Here is a 20,086-nt window from a genome sequence, read left to right as displayed (position 1 = left end):
TTCATCGCAGAGAAATGTGACTGGTATCATTAAAAAGCTGGTCCAGTGTAGAATTCAAAATTAAAATAATTTTTTTGATTTTGTTTTTGTCGAAGAGTTATCGAGGATTGAAGTTTTGTGTGAACACGGGATATTTGTTTACTTTTAGTGTGATTTTTCTTCAAATTATGATATTTTCTAAAAAAATAGTATTTCAAACTTAAATTTCTTGCCAAAAAATGAACCAATTTCGTGTTCCTAATAGACTAAAGGCGATAAAAAGACTAGTTCTGGTCTCATAGGGGGAGCTTCAATATAAAAAAAAATCAAAATCTATTTGAGAGCTCTTTTTTCATAAAACTTTTCTACTTTTTTGCTTTTATAAGTCACCTTAGAGATAAGTCAATTTCAATATCGAGGTTACGTCATTGAAAAACCTCCTTCACAGTCGAAAGAAAATCAATGAACAAAAAATCGTTTTCAAGGCAAGGAATTGCTCATGTTTTTTTTAAATTCGACTCTGAGTTTTCTTAATTTTAAATGAAATTTTGAATTTCTTTTTGAGGTTTCATCAATTTTTTGGAGTGTTATGACAAGAACTCAACGACTTAAAGTGCAAAATATTCTGTAATGAGATTTAGGCGAGCATAACTAGTGCTTTGAGTGGACAGCTAATGACTGCTAAGATTTTAAAATTAAATTTTTGAAAATTTTTTTGAACATTAACCAATCATAAACTTATTATCGTGAACTGTAAGTCAGTCTGTGTGATGACAGCACCCTCTTCCGTCCAATTGTAACTAAATTTGATCCAGATGGCGGTTTTATGTTCTAAAATTTAGTAATATGACTTCAATGACACAAGATTTCAAAAAGTTAAAAATTTTTTTGTTTTTTCCGTATTATTGGTTTTTTGAAATCTTATCACATTAACCGAAAATTGACAGCTCCTATTGGCTTTGAGAAGACGTTCAGTGGATCACAGATAAATTTTTCAGAGAAAAGTTTATGGTTTCAAACGGCTTCGACCTTTTTTGCTCGCACTTCTCCACCGATTTTTTGATTTTTGCCTGATTTTGTTCTTGTTTTCATAGTCATAAAACTATAGTCATAGTCATTGTTGTGATGTCTTATTGATGACCTATGCATGACAAACATCTCCATGCTCCCATTGAAGCATCTTTAAGCGTATTTATTGACTTCGTTTGAATTTTATTGAATTTAATGGCTGTTGAAAATTTGAAAATAATTTATCGAAAATTTTTTTGACTATTAACCAATCTAAAAATTTTCATGAGCTGTTCGTCAGTCTCAGTATTGAGAGAACCCATTTGCTTTCTATTGACACTAGATCAAATTTCGAGGGCGATTTTATCTTCTAAATATTGGTTAGATGACTTCAATAACACAAGAATTCAAATTTTTTTTTAAAAAATTTTTGGATATTTTTGTGTTATTGGTTACTTTTGAACTCTTATCACATTATCCAATTATTATACTTATTTTTCAAATTTTATCCTAATTCTATTGGCTTGTAAAAGACATGCCTTAGATCACAGATAAAGTCTTCAGCGAAAATTCATCTTTATCTTTCCCCGCCATCGTGTCATTTTTGAGTGTAGTTATTGACCACCGTTAAAAGCTTTTGAGTTTAATGGCTGTTAAGACTTTAAAAAAAGTTTTTCGAAAATCTTTTGGAATATTAACCAATCCGAAACTTTTTTTTTCGTGAACTGTCAGTCAGTGTTAGTAGTTTTGGAATCTCATTTTATTTCTAATGCAGACAAAAAATAATATGGTTAGAGGTTTTATCTTCTATCTATTAGTTTTAAAACTTCAATGCCTCTAGTTTTCATATTTCTTTTTCAAATTTTTGGGTACTTTTTCTTATTTCGGATTCTTTTTGAAATCTTATCACATTATGCTAAAACTGATAGTTCCCATTAGTTTAAGGGAAGACGGTCAACTGATCACATATAAAGCTTTCAGAGAAGAACTTATGATTTAAATTGCTTCGACACCTTCTTCTGTCACTTTTCTACCGAATTTTTGGTTGTCGCCAGTATTTGTAGCTGCTTTCAACTTCAACAACTTGTTTTAAGCTCTTACTGACAAAATAAAGATGGCCAACAAGCTTGTTGTCCCCTAGAGGCATAATTTAGAGCGAATTTAGTGGATTCCGTTGAAAGCTAATGAAACTAATGGCGCTGATACCACGAGTTTTCTCAAAAATTTCGTGGTTCTAATGTATTTCTTCACATTCAATTTTTTGAAGCTACACTGATAAAAAAGAGGAATCCCATTGCTGTTAAAAAATTAATTGAACATCGAAAAGCTTTAGTGAAAAGTTAATTTTTTTAATGCATTTGACACTTTTCTCGCTCAATTTTTTTCTTGAAATTGCTGTTTTTGCCTGTTTTTGTTCCTTAGGTAGCCGTAAATTGCTGAAATGTCTCTTAGGCTTGCCATTGGGGATTGAATTAATGATGTTAACCGAATCAGTTTGTCAGTCTACAGCCCTTAGTCTTAACGTTTATAATATACATTTTCAAACATTTCAGTTTTTGTTGTTCTTTTCGTCAAATTGTAACCTATTTTCAGCAATGAGAGGTCACATTCAAATTTTTTATCCCAAAAAATAACATTTCTAGAGATATTGTTTGTCACAAATGCGTTGTTTGTTGGACTATATGCGTTTTTATAAACGTTTTTTGAGGGGTCATTTTTTGCGCTTCTTTTTCTCTTCTTTCAGAACAATCGCGTAGAAACAGATCCCAATGGTTTACAAATGGGGCCCCAATAAACCTATTTAATCTCTCAGTATAATTCCTGCAGCTGAATTACTAGAAATAAGAATTGATAAAAAATACATAATATTCCGTTAATAGCTAATGATTTTAATGGTACCAATAGTTTGTGTTTTCGGAAATCGTTTCAAATTTTTTTAGGTTTTTCCTTAGTTCGTTTCTCAAGCTTAAACTACCCAAAGACAAGGCATTTTGGTTTTTTAGTAAACTTTTAGTAACTTATCAAGGATTATTTAGTTGAAAGCTGATGATTTTTAAGTCTTTTGAAATTTCTTGGTTTAAAAATTGTTGATTAATTTTTGAATTTCGCCTCAGTGATCGTTCTCTTTGTTTACTTGTAACAGCTTATTAAGAAAAACTTATTAAGAAAACTTTGTCTTATTAAGAAAACTTTCCATCCGCTATATATTTAGGAGAAATTAAATTTGAGGTTTTATCTGACTGCATCGTTCTGGGACGTTGTTAAATTGCTCTGGGACGTTGTTACTCTGTGCTTTTAAACTTAGATATTCAGTTTTTGCCGTGAATTTTTTTTGGTTTTGCTAATTTTTTTGGTTGTTTTTTTCTCGTAGTCTCTTTAAAGTCCAATCTCATTGGCGCGGTAATAAGGCATGGCATTATGTAATTCAATTAGTAGATAGGTTGTGTAACGATTTCTTTAAACTCAGACATCTTTTTATTATTTCTTCATTGGGTTGACAATTAAGTCAAAAATGTAAATGATCTCGGGTCGGAACATCATGTAAGAACGCACATTAACGAGCCGCCTTGTCTACTATATATACAAAATTCTCTGGAAAATTTATTATATTGTTCCCGACGCAATATCAAACTTTCAGCTCTTCGTCAGTCTCAGTATTGAGAGAACCCAATTGCTTTCTATTGAAACTAGATCAAATTTCGTGGGCGATTTTATCTTCTAAATATTGGTTATATGACTTCAATAATACAAGAATTCAAAATTTTTTGAAAAAAATTTTTGGATATTTTCGTGTTATTGGTTACTTTTGAACTCTTATCACATTATCCAATTATTATACTTATTTTTCAAATTTCATTTTAATTCCATTGGCTTGTAAAAGACATTCATTCTATCACAGATAAAGTCTTCAGCGAAAATTCTAAGGGTTTAAATGGCTTGGAAAATTTCTGCTCGAACTTTTCTACTGATTTTTGGTTTTGCCTGTTTTTGTTGTTGTTTTCATAGTCTTAAGAGTTTTTGTGGTCTCCTATTGATTATCTATGCATGACAAAAATCTCTCCCCGCCATCGTGTCATGTTTGAGTGTAGTTATTGACCGCCGTTAAAAGCTTTTGAGTTTAATGGCTGTTAAGACTTTAAAAAAAGTTTTTCGAAAATCTTTTTGAACATTAACCAATCCGAAACTTTTTTCGTGATTTGTCAGTCAGTCTTAGTGCTTTTGGAAACTCTTTTTATGTCTAATGCAGCCAAAAAATAATATGGTTAGAGGTTTTATCTTCTACCTATTAGTTTTAAAACTTCAATGCCTCTAGTTTTCATATTTCTTTTTCAAATTTTTGGGTACTTTTTTTTTATTTTGGATCCTTTTGAAATCTTATCACATTATGCTAATACTGATTATTCCCATTAGTTTAAGGGAAGACGGTAAACTGATCATATATAAAGTTTTCAGAGAAGAACTTATGATTTAAATTGCTTCGACACTTTCTTCTGTCACTTTTTTACCGAATTTTTGGTTGTTGCCAGTCTTTGTTGTTGCTTTCAATTTCAACAACTTGTTTTCAGCTCTTACTGACAAAATAAAGATGGCCAACAAACTTGTTGTCCACTAGAGGCATAATTTAGCGAATTTAGTGGATTCCGTTGAAAGCTAATGAAACTAATGGCGCTGATACCACGAGTTTTCTCAAAAATTTCGTGGTTCTAATGTATTTCTTCACATTCAATTTTTTGAAGCTATACTGATAAAAAAAGAGGAATCCCATTGCTGTTAAAAAATTAATTGAACATCGAAAAGCTTTAGTGAAAAGTTAATTTTTTTAATGCATTTGACACTTTTCTCGCTCAATTTTTTTCTTGAAATTGCTGTTTTTGCCTGTTTTTGTTCCTTAGGTAGCCGTAAATTGCTGAAATGTCTCTTAGGCTTGCCATTGGGGATTGAAATAATGATGTTAACCGAATCAGTTTGTCAGTCTACAGCCCTTAGTCTTAACGTTTATAATATACATTTTCAAACATTTCAGTTTTTGTTGTTCTTTTCGTCAAATTGTAACTTATTTTCAGCAATGAGAGGTCACATTCAAATTTTTTATCCCAAAAAATAACATATCTACTGATATTTTTTTATCACCGATGCGTTGTTTGTTGGACTATATGCGTTTTTATAAACGTTTTTTGAGCGGTCATTTTTTGCGCTTCTTTTTCTTTTCTTTCAGAACAATCGCGTAGAAACAGATCCCAATGGTTTACAAATGTGGCCCCAATAAACCTATTTATTCTCTCAGTATAAATCTTGCAGCTGAATTACTAGAAAAAAGAATTGAATTAAAAATACATAATATTCAGATAATAGCTAATGATTTTAATGGTACCAATAGTTTGTGTTTTCGGAAATCGTTTCTAATTTTTATAGGTTTTCCTTAGTTCGTTTCTAAAGCTTAAACTACCCGAAGACAAGGCATTTTGGTGTTGTAGTAAGTTTTTAGTAATTTATCAAGGATTATTTAGTTAAAAGCTAATGATTTTTAAGACTTTTGAAATTTCTTGGTTTAAAAATTGTTGATAAAATTTTGAATTTCGCCTCATTGATCGTTCTCTCTGTTTACTTGTAACCTGGTCTCCTTAAGAAAACTGTCCATCCGCTGTATATTTAGGAGAAATTAAATTTGAGTAAATTTGAGTATTTAGAGTTTTATCTGACTGCATTGTTCTGGGACGTTGTTACATTGCTCTGGGACGTTGTTGCTATGTGCATTTAAATTTAGATATTCAATTTTTGCCGTGAATTTTTTTTGGTTTTGCTAAATTTTTTGGTTGTTTTTTTTTCTCGTAGTCTCTTTAAAGTCCAATCTCATTGGCGCGGTAATAAGGCATGGCATTATGTAATTCAATTAGTAGATAGGTTGTGTAACGATTGCTTTAAACTCAAACATCTTTTTTTTATTTCTTCATTGGGTTGACAATTAAGTCAAAATGTAAATGAGCTCGGGTCGGAACATCATGTAAGAACGCACATTAACGAGCCGCCTTGTCTACTATATATACAAAATTCTCTGGGAAATTTAATATTTTGTTCCCGACGCAATATCAAACTTTCAGCTCTGGGCCATTTTGAAAATCAGTCTATTGTTGGCAGAAAATAGGGCTCAATTGCCTTTTCGTTTAAAAAAGGGCCTCTAAAGTCTATTTAGATTTCCTAATTTGGTTCATTACATTTAATAAGAGGTGAGCATTTGCTATGCGGGCTGACGCTATATCCAAACGGTATATACTTGGATTCTAAGAAGCAAACGCTGACCAGAAAGTTAACTTGAACTCTGGAATGGAAAATAACTTCTATCTGGTATCTAATTATTCGAAGAGTTTTCAGATCTGTTTTGGTGAGACGAAAGTCCTATTTAAATAAATTGAGATAAATCAGAAAATTATTTAATTTATTACCTATTGAAATCAAAATGAGATATTGCACAGATCAATTTGCACAGAGTATGACACTAGAAGAGAATGAGATTAGGAAGTAATTTTGTAGTCAGCTTTTGAAACGTAGAATCCAAATTATATCATATCCCGGGTCGAGATGTCAGCGCCGTTTCAGCGCTGTAAGAAGTGCGCTGAATAAGCTAAAATTATGTAAGAAATGAGCTGAATGCGCTGAAATGCGCTGAAATGAGCTGAAACGCGCTGATTTTTCAAAATTTTCAGCGCAAAATTCTTACATAATTTTGCGCTGAAATGCGCTGAAACTTTGTAAGAAATGTAGTCAAGTTTCAGCGCATTTCTCAAAATTATTTAGTAGATTTAAACGCTTTGTGACAACGATTCCTCAATTTCGAACCACTTAGTTTTCCTTATAAAACGATTAACTTTTTCTTAACAAATGCGCTTAAGAGCTCTGAAAATATGTAAGAAATGCGCTGAATTTTCAGCGCATTTCTGACATAATTTCAGCGCATTTCTTCTTAAACTGTCTATTAATATAAAATTAAATTAAATGTGAAGAAGTTCAGGAATCTTTGGCGCAGTGGATTGGGTGAAGGCTGCGTCCCGGAGAACAGGGTTCGATGCTCAGTGATAGCTATTTTTTGAAAACTCAGTGGTTTTCAGCGCGTTTCTCGCAAAGTTTCAGTGCATTTCAGCACATTTCAGCGCATTTCTATGTAAGGTTTTTGCGCTGAACTTTTTGAAAAATCAGCGCATTTCAGCGCATTTCTTACATAAATTTTCTTGACCCGGGATGTGGATATAGCAGATAAATTGAGAGCGTTGGCCGTAAATATAAAATAAATAGCAAAAATTCAGGAACCAAAAGTTAGGGGTTCGCTTTTTCTTCTTTCTTCCAGCATATTTACAAAATTCAACGATTCTAGTATGAACAAATTAGGTAAAGGGGCGGCTGGCTGATTGTTTTTACAACAATAAAACAGAATTCTATCAAAGCTGTGGAAATAACCTCGGTTGTTCTCCCTCAAAACAGGTGAATTGACTTTTCCTCGGTTTCCCTAAATTATTCACGACAAAACGACATGAAGTCTGTGTATCATACGAAAGTGGAGTTAAAAGATTAATAATAGAAGATTGTGCATTGTCAATAATTAAATATAATGAGTGGTCAAATAATGATGAATGGGTTCTGAGTGATTTTTTTTCAATCGCTATTCTTCTAACTTTGTGAGAGAAAAGTCATCTGTTTCAATAAACGCGCACTTACAGTTGATGCTTTAAAACCACCACCTGCTTTCTGGCTTAAAAATACTTTGTTATTGTTTATTTTGCAAACATTGAAGAGCGTCAAGATTGATATGTATCTGGCAATTTTCAGGACATGCCTTAATTTTTCCAACCAAACAGGAATTGGTGGTAATTTTTCATAAATGGAACTTTGGCATTTTTCTTTTAGTTTATGAGCTTCTATTTTCTGCTCGTAAGATAATTTGATCGCACAATAGAATTTTTTCGCTTATTTGCCAAATCTTGATGCGGTCGCAGAATAACTAAGTTTTCATACCATTGAACTTTATCATAACTTTTTGCTGCATTTGTTTACGTAGTTCCTGGGTTGGTTCCGTATTTATGACACAGAAAACGCTTTGAGTTTATAATGCTGTAAATTGCGGACTTCTTATGTCAAGGTTTTTTCTGTCCTTGTTTATGATGCAGACCCTTTTTGAACGCAGAACCCTTTTTGGCGCGTTCAAACATACACAGGCGAGGAATTTACCAACGAGCAAAATAAACGCACAAGTACTTACGGTCGGGACAAAGTCTGTCCCTAAAATTATGTCTCGTGCACTTACGCAACTTCTTTGCTGATATCAGACCTAATCTTGATCATAGGAATTAAAAAATCTTTTCACGAAATTCAAAAATTATGCAACAATTTGTGAGTTTTGTTGTTGTTAATATTGTTTCGATAATTTTATTGCCACGGATTATAATTTATGAAGCAAAGGCAGTACTCGTCAGAAACGAAAACTTGGTTGTAGTACGTCCAAAAAAGGTGGAACAGTTCAGGTAATAATTTTATTAAGCAACCATCCTTTGAATTAGCGCTCAGTTCTGTGTTTTCAAAAAGCTGCTGGAAATTATTGAGAAAAATGGACATTTTTGTCTTTACATTGTTGTTCCAACCCCTCTTGAGGGGGGAGGAAATATATACTCAACTTGTTTTTTTTGTTCAGAAAATTTTGGTCGCTCGATATATTCACCACAGAGAGTTGTGAATGCTATCATTAAACAGCCCAACCAACGTAGAATACGGAATTAAAAAAAAATTTTTAATTTCTTTTTCTAAAGCTATTTATTGAGGTTTAAATTTCTATGAAAATTGAGATTGATTTGCGTTACTTTTATTCACATTTTCCGTAAGTTTCATAAAAAATTAAGTCCATTTTGTTAAAATATGTTAAAATTGTTAACAATAGTGCTGTTGATTTAATTTGCAAAGGCAAAAAATTTCTGTTGACTTTTTTGTTTTAATTTTTTGGGTAAAACTTTTGGTAAATATTTCTAAATTCAGTCTTTCTCATCGAAAATTGCACGAAATAAGCTTCTTTGGTCCACTTTGATCAAATTTACCGGAAGTACACACCCAAAAACCACTAATAAAACCTTTTTAAACTGCAAAGGGGTTAGTCCTACCTCGACTTCCATTGAGATTGATCGGAATGAACTTCCTGGCCGTTTTTTGCTCACTTGTCTCGATGATTATCAAAAACGCAGCATTTACTTTTGATTTTTTTACCAACAAATAATCTATATCTATAACAATCGAAACAATTAAGTGTTCCTATGTGCTGGAACAGCAATAGCAAGGCTCGTTTTGTCCAAAGTTGGACTGTAACAATCCAATTCCGATTGTAATCAACAAGTCTTTTTCCTTTTCAAAAAGTCGAATTTTTTGTGTTAGTTAAAGAAGAGAAAAACTCAAATCAGAGCTCTCAGGTGATAGGATCAGTTGGCTTCTCAAGCAGTTCTAAAACAATGTATTTTGTTTTTACACTGAAACTTGTGGTCGTCCTCACTTTTAAAATTGTTTGTTTTTTAAGTAAACAAGGGCTTTTGAACTTTCCAACTATTTTTCTCTTAACTTGGTCAATTTGTAGCTTAGTGTCAGCAAAAAACAAGTGTTTCTTCTTTCTACTGAAATAAAATTTAATATTTATTCCCGTTTTGTCCTTTAAGTTGTGTTTTTCTGGCCGTGATACTACCAGACTCCAATTTTTTTGACTTTTAGGCATTTGCCCATTTTCACGCCTTTTTCTCGTTTTTCGCATTGTAACATTTTTGACAGTTCGCATAACACATTACTGTTCTATAGATATGGCATTATTTGACAATTCAAAATCTTTAAAAGTTCAGGCAATGGTTTTAACGGTTTCGACTCTACCTTCTCGAAGAATATAAATGAGTTTTTTTGTCTTCAAGGACAATTTCACTTTGTATTTTAGTCGTTTGAAGTTTCCTGGAGAAGGACGGGTCTCAATTTCTGTTCATGAGAGCTTAGATGAGCCTATATTCTGATTTGAGTTGATAGCTGATGGCTTTCAGGAATTTAAAACAATTGTTCAAAGAAAACACTTCCTAACCTCTCTATTTTTTTCTTTTTGTGTGTTTTTCAAAGATCACATATGACGTTATTGACAACAAGAAAAGGCACCATTGTACAAAATTTAATTAATTTTAAAAAATTGTTATGACAGTACTGGCTTCGACATGGGTTCTTCGCAAAAAGAGGTAAACTAATTTTCTACTTTTGTCATTATATGAAATTGTTTTTGTAAACGTAAGACATATTCTGAATAATTACAGATATCAAGGTCATCTTTCAGACAAACCGTTTGAATTAACTCATTTCGTAGCTAATGGTTTTCATGACTTTGAAAATAATTGTTTTCGAAAAACACAAAAGTATTTCCTAATTTTACCACTTTTTCGCTTTTGTATCAACTTTTTACCTAGTCTCATTCATGAGAGGTCACATACTACAGTATTGGAATTTGAAGAAGGCTCAACCAAACATGTTTGAAGGCCCAGAAATTGGCTCTACAGTTTCGATAGCGTTATCGCACAAATTTTAATTGATTTTTTGCTTGTTGTGTCTATTTGTTGTTCTTTTTGTTACCGCAAGAGAAAATGAAAAAGACAAATCCTAATGTCCCCTTTATAGGCATCGGTGATAATCAAACGTTTGGATAATTTCATTTAATATCAAATGATTTTCTTTACATTGAAGTTAATTGTTTTTAAAAATATCATCAAATTTATTAACTTGCTGTTTTTTTTCATTTTGTCTAATTGTAACCGAGTTTTTCTATGGACTGGTCCCATATCTTTGGTCGTAAAGTAAAACACATTTTGCTCAGTTTCGCTAGCGTTTAGTCTGACGCTTAGTCTTAATTTCGGCTAGAAATTAAGGGTGGAGTTTTAGACTTTGATCGAGTTCAGTTTTTCTCATTGCTTTTATAAGAAACTTTGGCGATCCGATTCTCAACTACATTTAATATTTTAAAACGACAAAATTTGCATTTTTTGGAAACAATTCTGCAAACCTGATTTTTTGTCAATCAGATGTTATAAAAATGTAAACAGTTTTTAGAATAAAGGCTACTGTGATCTTGTTTTTGTATTTTTTTCACAGGATGTAGCTTATATCGAAGAAAATAAACTTTCTATTTTTCTGAGCTTCAGAAATTAATGTGTGTTTTTTTAAATTTAATAAAAACTAAGCAGTTTGTCATTTCTATAATACGTTTTATCTAAATTCCAATTTTCTATAAGCGGAGAATAAAAGGAAAATCAGTAATTGCATTTGACAGATGAACTGAATGACCATAGCTCGATAGATCATTTTTATAAGGAGACATTGTTTTAAGGAGACATTTCTCAAGACATTGTTTAAGGAGCTCTTTTTAACTTGGCGAACAAATAAAAATAATCAGTTCATTCAAATTAACTAGTTGAAAAATATAAAAATTTGTGCCGTGAAGAGAAGAGCTATCAATGTTAATCCTTTATTTTTCAGCTTCGCAGCTGCTTCGTTCTCTTTGACTTCCTCCCGAGTGTTGTCATCGGACTTCGAATTCCGAACAGTGGATCGGGTGATATCGGAGGAGTACTGCGGGGCACTTTGTCTGTTTGAACTAAAGTGCAAGTCGTTCAACTATCAACTGGCTATTAAGCGATGTGAATTGCTCGCAACTGACACCGCACTGACAAACGTCACTGTCGCAGGTGGGATCTCTCAATTGATATTTCAATACTACGAAATAACCTTTTCAGAGATATCGTAATCACAGAGACAATTGACGGAAAAAATCTTACAACTCAAACACTTCAACTAAAAAGTTGAAAAATTCACGGAAAGCTTTATAGTTGTATTGCGAGATGAATTTGAAAACTGGTGAAATGCGTACTGATAGGTGTGAGAAGACGATGCACATAAAGCAGTATATCCAAAACGCTCTAGAGTTATTGGCCTCTGGGGTCACAAGTTAATTTTCTGAAGGTACACTTTTGGGCAAAACGATCTTTCTGAGGCTTCTGTGAACCACAACAATAAACGGTAGCCTAAAAATCAATTCTCGACTCTTTTACTAGTTTTTTTTACGAAACGATTCAGAATTGAAAATTTTTTGAGAGACATCTTTCCGACAAACCTATTTCGCAATTTGTCATCATTAATCCGCAACTAGCAATGCGAAGGCGTCGTTTCATGCAATTAGTTACAAATAACGCTTCTTTCATTTCTGCCTAATTGACAGGTTGCTAACAGCTATTGGAGAGAACGGACAACTTAGAGTAATTTTAAACGAGGGTTTGTACGTTTTGCAACGTAAGAAGCAGTTATCTTACATAGTTTTTAGTTCGTTTCGGTAATGAGGTCCGAGGTGTTCCTTTGTTGTTGCAAATTTAGCGGGCGAGGTCTGTGAATGATGTATAGTGCAGCAGTTGATAATTAGGCAGTGACGATGGTGGCGTTTGGGTACACAGAAGTGCATCCAGTCCCTTCCCAAGAGGATGTCCCAATACAACTGCAGTTTTGACAGACTGTCTCCATTTATGGGTGGAGTCATTCACCACCACTCAGATGGTGATCACGTGGCGAGAACCCTCTGATGGAGACCAAACTCAATTCCTCGTCGTAAGTTGATAACTTTGACTGACCTAACCAAGTGCCTGTAACAATAATTTCCTGTTTTAAAGAAATCGCCGGTTTTTGAGCGTTTTTGGGGATTAATATGCACAGTTTATCCAGACTTTGATGCACAATTCTTAAGAATTGGTGCTCCAAAGTCTGGATAAACTGTGCATATTAATCCCCAAAAACGTTCAAAAACTGATGAAACGCTCAAAAAAAGAGCAATTTATTTATCATTTATATTTATTCTTAAATTAAATTTAAATGATAAATAAATTGCTCTCTTTTTAATAAAAGGATGCATTTTTTTCAAAAATGCTATTAGAGCAGTGTTATACGAAAAGGTAGTTTGGTCTATATATGCTATCACATACAATCCTATCTTTAACAAAACAGAGAATTAAAAAAACTCCTACGTAAAAGTTTCATTAGTGCTCTGCAAAAATGATCCAGTTGTCCTCTAAGAGAAGCATTTTAGAATAAAAAAAGTAGAAAATTGTCATATCAAAGTTTGGTTACTTTAGTTGAGTAGAAAAAAAACGGCAAAATGGTGACGTTGTACATAAAGTACAGCAAACTCGCCATCTTCTAGAATTTATTCTTTAACTACACTTTTGACTCCAAAATTCATCGTACTGAAGCAATCCTAAAAGTCGATCTGTATAATACAGAGACAAAAGCACGTATTGACGACTTTTTCTGAGCATTTAAACTCCTACTCCATGCAAATCCATGACTGCAGGAAGTCTCGCTTCCCGTTCACAGGAGTTTTGACTCGGGTTTTTGAGGTGTTTCGATGTGTCATTAAAGCTCGCGGTAGAAAAACTGCAAATGATACCCTATGATTTGGTTTGCCCTGTTTAAATAGCCCGCTTCACTATTTGAAGTGCTCGCTCAAAAAATCCGTATGCTCAAAGAAGATAGATGGGTGCTTTCATCTCTCCCTCCTATCCTCAGCACCACCACTGTGTTAGGACGCTGATTACGAACAACGGAACACTCTGATACTGACGTTTGCGGTATCCCAAATCCAGCAAAGCAATTACTTAGGTAGAGCTTTACTGTTTATGAGGTTCTATTTCCCAGAGGAAAGGCTTTAATTGAACCTGATTCGGCATCTAAAACCAACACTATGTTTTGTTGCTCTTCATCATAACCCGAGTCTACGAAGATTCTTTCTCAAAATCCTGCTTATGCCCAATTTGACCCGGATTTTTCAGGATAGACCTGCTTTTTTGGGCAAAATTTACAATTTTAGCAGTTACAAATTACATGTATTTAAATTGTAAACTTACAAATTCTCATGAGCTCCTGCCAGGATGATAAGTAGTTTGGGTGGAGATTATGAGACAATACTGCGAAAATAAGTTTTGGCTGTTCAGAACATCTTTCTGTTGTTCGAGTTCATTCTCTGCTTCAGAGCGTTGCTTTCGGCTCCTTTTTTCTATTCTTTTGATGTCGTTTTGGAATAAACGATTGAAGTCCAATTGAGTTCTGATGTTTGATTGTTTTACCAGGTCGGATTGTACACTACAGATATTGTACAAAGCTAAGCAGATTAAATTGCTGTGATGTCCGTCATCAAAATCTTGACTGTCCAAAGCAACTGCATGGGCTATTTGATTTTTTAGGGAGTATATATCAATTCAAAATCTAATCCCATCAGTACTTTTTTCCGTCTCATGATCCATGCTGATGCCTTTTTGGGGATTTCTCTGTCCTCTGCAAAGAAAGATTTGATATTTTGTGCCCAGTGTGTAGAGTGAATCTTCTTTCCAGAAGGAATTGTTTCAATCTTGTCAACACAAAGGCAATTGTAAGTGCTTTCCTTTCAACTGCGGGGAGCTTCCTCTGCTTGTGAAATTTTCCTGAAGGGGAGGACTATAGGATGTCATTATTGTGACCGAATCCCACCTAATGTTTATTTTGAGGCGTCTGTTGTCAAGGATGCCCCTTTCGTCAAACTGCACGGCTGAACTAGTTGGTTAGCACAAAAAGCTCTTTTTCGATGTTTTCAAAAGCTTTTTCATCTTTTTCCCATCTAGAGTTGTCATTTTGAGTTCGTTTAAAAATGGATTCATTGCAGCAAAACTACCTTGTTTTGTAGCTTCTTTGTATCGTTCGTCCATGGAATCTTTCGCCAAAAAATGACTCAAATTGTTCCTGATTTGATGGTTTTTCTGCATTTTAAAATCTCTCACCAGTTTTATGATCGGGTTATGTTCCTTCATAAGAGATAGAGTAAACAAGAAAAGTAACAATTGAGGCTAACATAGAGTTGGAGTTCTTCACGGTAAATAAAAATTTTTGTTCACATCGTTGATTTCAAACTGCAAACTTTATTTTACCGTTTTCACACGTGCTGCTGATAAGTTGTTATAAATTTTAAAACAACGTTGAAAGATGACAAAAAAATTCCATTGAGAGTAGAATAAATCTTCAGGTCCTGAGATAGCCGGCACATCTTGAAAGAATAAGAGTAGCCTTTCGAATGTGTTGATTTTGCTAGTTTAATTTGCTTTTTCCTCTAACTCAATTTGATACTCTTCTCAATTTGACAATCTTATAAATCAGATTCCTCAACGTGTGAGGCAGACTTCAGATTGTGGAAATTGCGCTCCGTGTCTGAGACTGGATAATGCTGGTCCAGAACCTCGCGATTTATGTGGACTTCAAGTTCTACACATAATCTTAGTGCTTTGTTTCTCATCCGCTAACACACTACAGGTGACGCCTTTGTGACCCCAATAGGCTGCACTGGCTACAGAACGCCTTCGCATCCTGGAATTTAGTTTGTTTTTAAACCTTGTACTGTAGGGTTAGATATCCTTGTGGCCTTGCAGAGCTTTGCCTGTGATCCTGTTATGAGTTTCTTAAGCGCTTTGTATCCTTTTACTGCAACTGGTCGTTCATCCCACTTTTCTTCGAACCCTGCTCACTCTCTATCGGACTGTGCAACTGCTAATTATATTGATTATACTTAATTCAGTTCCTCGTGATTCGGACTTAAAAAATATAGGTAGTTGATTCGGACTCTATTAAGGCTAAAAATTGAAATACAAACGTTAAAACTCAGTTGCCATCAAAACCCATAATTAATTTTCTTTCACCAGTGCATACTGTAATAATCTCCAGCATGTTCTTTATCAATATTCAATAGTGGAAAAAAATTTAAAGCCTAACTTTAATCGCAAAGAAATTGTTGTACTTGATCCCCGATTTACCTTATATGGTCACTATCTTCTTTAAGTCAATTTATCTTAATGATTATTGATGTTAATCAATCTTTATTCAAAAGCAGACATACTTCACAACTTGTGTCGTTCATTTTTTACGACTCGAAGAGGAGTATTGGAGAAGTCCTTTTTTCAATCAATTTTATTTCAGTGATTTTTGAAGCGGGAAATGAAACGCGTGAAAAAATTTGGAGTGATTTTGGCGCTGAAAAAAAGTGAAGAGCGGAGCGAAAAGTGAGTGTTTTTGGTGCATACCGCTGTTTTTGAGAGAGCGAGAAATTGATGTGTGAAAAAATTTTCTCTAAGCGAGCGAAATTTTTTTGTTCACGTGCGGCATTTTAAAGCAGTTTTTATCATTTACTTTGTTTAAGAGGTTTGGTTATGATATTGTTTCTGGCTGACGGGCTGGTTTCGGTAGTGTTTTGAAGGTTTCTCGAAATTTATCTGAATTTTATGATAATTCGGAGGTTTTTAATGTATTTTGCTGATTTTCGGGCTAATTTTTGCGCTTTTTTTGACAAATATTTTGTTTTACTGGCTCAAATGGGTATTGAAGAAACCACTTCTACGTGAGCAATATTATGATAACAATTGGTTACAGTTTTCTGGGTAAGAATCTTTTTTTGTTGAGAAATATGACAAAAAATGGTGAAAATTGGAACTATTTTTCTTAATTTTTTGCAGTTTTTTCTGTTTTTAGCTAAATTTCTTTGCCTATTATGACTTACCTATTGTTTTGCGAGCATCTGGATACCCAAATGGCTGAAGGGAAATTTTCTTTGGATTTATATGTTTTTGAAATATTAAAAAATTTAGTAACTTTTTCCAGTTTTTCATTGAAAGTTGTTTTTAAGAGCTTTTTTTCATATTTTTAGCCTAAAGTATTTTTTCAAAATTCACATAAGTGGTTTATGTAAGTACTTTATTTGTTTTGGTAAAGTTATTTTTGGCAGAGATAGTTTTTTTCGGGATCTCAATTTATAACAAAATTTGATCAGATTTTGTATCATATTTTAACAGATTTGATTTTATTGTTTTTACTTTTTTGTTTCATGACTTTGTTTCAAGATAATATCAAATTAGTGAAGGCAAGTTTTGTTAGATGAGTAGTTGGATGGCGTTTAAATGAATTTTCACTTCGAGTCGTTTCCGGAATTCTTCCGGCTATGTTTTTAGTTTATGAGTTTGTTCATAAAAAGCGGTTGAACATCTGCTGATAGTTGATGTTGTTCATTCACCGGGAATCTAATTAGGATTGCTACTTATTCAGCAATTCTGATAGCTGTTCAGGTGTTAATTAGGTGTTAATTAAATTCAGGTGTTAATTTAATCTCTGATAATCCATTCTTAGTCAAATGATTAAGTCATATGCCCGGCAGAAAACAAATTTAACCTACGTCTGGTAATCGCACCGCGAATTTACAATACACTTGTAAATTCAAACATTGTAGTTCGCACCGCAAATCAATCCAAAAAATTAAATAACTCTATACGCATATGATAAGCATATATATGCGCTTTAATTTTGAAACATTTTCTGGTTTTATATCTTCTGGGGTACCAAGATATTTAAAAACGAATAACGTTTTTCTCACTTCTTATATCCTCGCCAAAACGATTTGTCCTTGAATATGTTTTGCAGGATTTACAAGAAGTCACAATCAATAACGAAGAGCACAAAGGGCAAATGGCCAAATTTAGTCAAGGCCTAGTTGTAGATGAGAGAGTTAGCGGTGTGAACAGGAGATACGTGTTCAGTGAGCTCATACCTGGGGTCAAGTACTTCATCACTGTCAGGTAAAGATACTTTTTTGCAGTGCTTTTTGTATGATTAACCGGAAAGCATACAAATAACATGACTCCGTTTAATTACGATAAACATTTTATGGTAGTCGACCTGGTGTTTTTGTAATTTCAGAGCTTTATACTTGAGTCAGTTCGACCTACATTTTCCCCTAACTACCCACGAGTCTCTCATTCCCGAAAGACCTGTGATGACCGCTATTGAAATTTTCGAAAGTGCTCTATTGGTGACCTGGTCGCTAGAGGGTGCAGCAGACACCTTCCATATATGGAATGATCCTCCAGATGGCAAGTGTGAACTGGAGACCAACTCAGTGTGTGAATTGGATGTCACTGAAAGCACTCTAAACATCACTGGACTCGTGCCTGGACAAGGCTAGCAATTGTATATGATATGAGCGGTTTAGGAAGAATTCCTGTTTTGGTTCAAAGTGTCTCAATTGTACGGCCTGCTTCGTGTTGACCTGTGATATAACCAAGATGAGTTCTGTCCTTGCCTAGACCTGCAATAATAAAAGACCTATTACTTCCAGGTCGGAGTGAATACTGAATTGCATTACACGGCCGACGACCCTAGATAAACTCCAGGCTACCTCTTTTCATAAGCCCAGCCAAACTCTTTTCATGGGTTGAGTGAAAGTCTTTTCATGGTTTTTTTTTAATATTTTTTTGCTTCTGTACATACCAGTGAAAGACTTAACAGTAGCGCACCAGAGCAGCCTGCCAAAAGATTCATGAATTTTTTTTCGATTTTTGATTTAAAGCAGTAATTACAGTTGGACTATATGGCCACATTACTTGATTGAATGAAACTATGTTGTTTAATTGCAGTGGTCATCTTCCCATCAGCCATGACAAAAATGTGGCGTTATTCATTTTTCCTTCCAAGTTTATAAACAATCCATTTTTAGAAAAACAATGCAAATTTTCGATTTCTGATTGTTGGTTCTCATAAACCACCAGAACTGAAAGAGCTGACTACGTTATTAGCAAAAGATAGAAATAAAATTGCATGTAAAACTTTATTGTTCTGCGACACGTTTTCGTGTACAGCCAAGTTCTAGAACACATTTTATTGTACAGACAACGTCCAGGACACGCTTTATAGTCTAGCTAAATTCGAGGACAGTTGTAATCCCGTCAAAGTGGAGGACATTGTTGAATGTCCAAACAACTTTTTTTCATAACAAAAAATCTATCAAGGACAGTCTTTTCATACCCTTTATCGGCTGAGGACGGTCTCGCAATAATTCAAGATCTAGACTAGGGTCAAACAATGTGCTGAGCATGTCGAGTGCTTTTGATTAGAAGATTGGGGTCAGTAGTGTTACCGTCATTTTTGGCTGATGGACATGTTAACGTGACTGGTGATTTTTAAGAGTGGGTTTTGTGGTGCAAAATAGTACGATTATTCGTAATATAAATCAGGTAAGCAACAAATAAAAAGACTGAAACGTTAAAAATGTGTCATCATATACCACAATTGAGCAACCGAGCATGTTTTTGGTGAGTTAAACTAATCTATTTGGCTACTTTTTCAAGACAAAATTGCTTCTCAGCTAACTTATTGTTCCGACCGCACTAGTGGGGGGAGGACCTATATACACAAATAGGTGTTTTTGTTCAGACAAATTCAGCCGATCGAAATATTCATCGTGGAGAAATGTGAGTGGTATCATTAAAAAGCTCCTCCAGTGTTGAATTAGAAAATAATTTTTTTTTTGAATTTTGTTTCCTTCGACGAGATACCGAGAATTGAAGTTTTGTGTGAACACGGGATATTTGGCATGATTTTGTTCACTTTTAGTGTAGTTTTTCAACAATTTAAGATGTTTTCATTAAAAAATAATTCAAAATTACATTTCACGCCATGAAATGAATCAGTTTCGAGTTCATTTTAGACGAAATACGATAAAAAGACTAGTTTCGGTCTCATAGGGAAGTTTACTATCAAAAAATCGAATTCCATTTGGAAGCTCCTTTTTTAAAAAGTTTTTTTCTTTTTTGTTTTCTTGGTTTAACTAGAGACCAGTCATTTTTCATAGCTTGTTCCCGTTAGTGACAAAGCTTATTTAAAGTCAAATGAAGCCCAGTGAACAAAAAATCCGTGTTCAAGGAATCGCTCATGTTTTTTATTTCGCTTCGACTCGTAAATTCAAAGAAGTTTTCGTAACTTTAAATGAAAATTTGATCTTCTTTTGAGATTTTATTAGTTTTTTGAAGACTTATGGCATAATCTTGTTGACTCAAAGTGCAATAAGTTTCGCAATGAGCATTAAGTGAACCTATCTAGGCTTTCAGTGGACAGCTAATGGCTCTTACGACTTTAAAAATGGTTAAACAGTCATATACTAATTTTTGTGAATTGTAAGCCATTCTCCGTAATGTCAGGATCCCCTTTCTCTCTACTGCAACAAAGATTT

General features: G+C 33.8%; 1 protein-coding gene across 1 annotated transcript in view; it reads left to right on the top strand.

Annotated features, from left to right (window-relative positions):
* Positions 1–20,086, top strand: part of LOC142341291 (uncharacterized) — a 151,955-nt gene that overhangs the window by 25,214 nt on the left and 106,655 nt on the right. Inside the window, exons 3-6 of the mRNA XM_075392210.1 lie at positions 11,509–11,717; positions 12,446–12,627; positions 17,503–17,657; positions 17,779–18,038. Coding sequence (XP_075248325.1) covers positions 11,509–11,717; positions 12,446–12,627; positions 17,503–17,657; positions 17,779–18,038 — 806 coding nt within the window. The remainder of the gene's footprint in view (positions 1–11,508; positions 11,718–12,445; positions 12,628–17,502; positions 17,658–17,778; positions 18,039–20,086) is intronic.

The sequence above is a fragment of the Convolutriloba macropyga genome, chromosome 6 (assembly GCF_964194025.1).
Source record: "Convolutriloba macropyga chromosome 6, txConMacr16.3, whole genome shotgun sequence".
Classification (NCBI taxonomy): domain Eukaryota; kingdom Metazoa; phylum Xenacoelomorpha; order Acoela; family Convolutidae; genus Convolutriloba; species Convolutriloba macropyga.
This window is presented reverse-complemented; position numbering and strand designations above follow the sequence as displayed.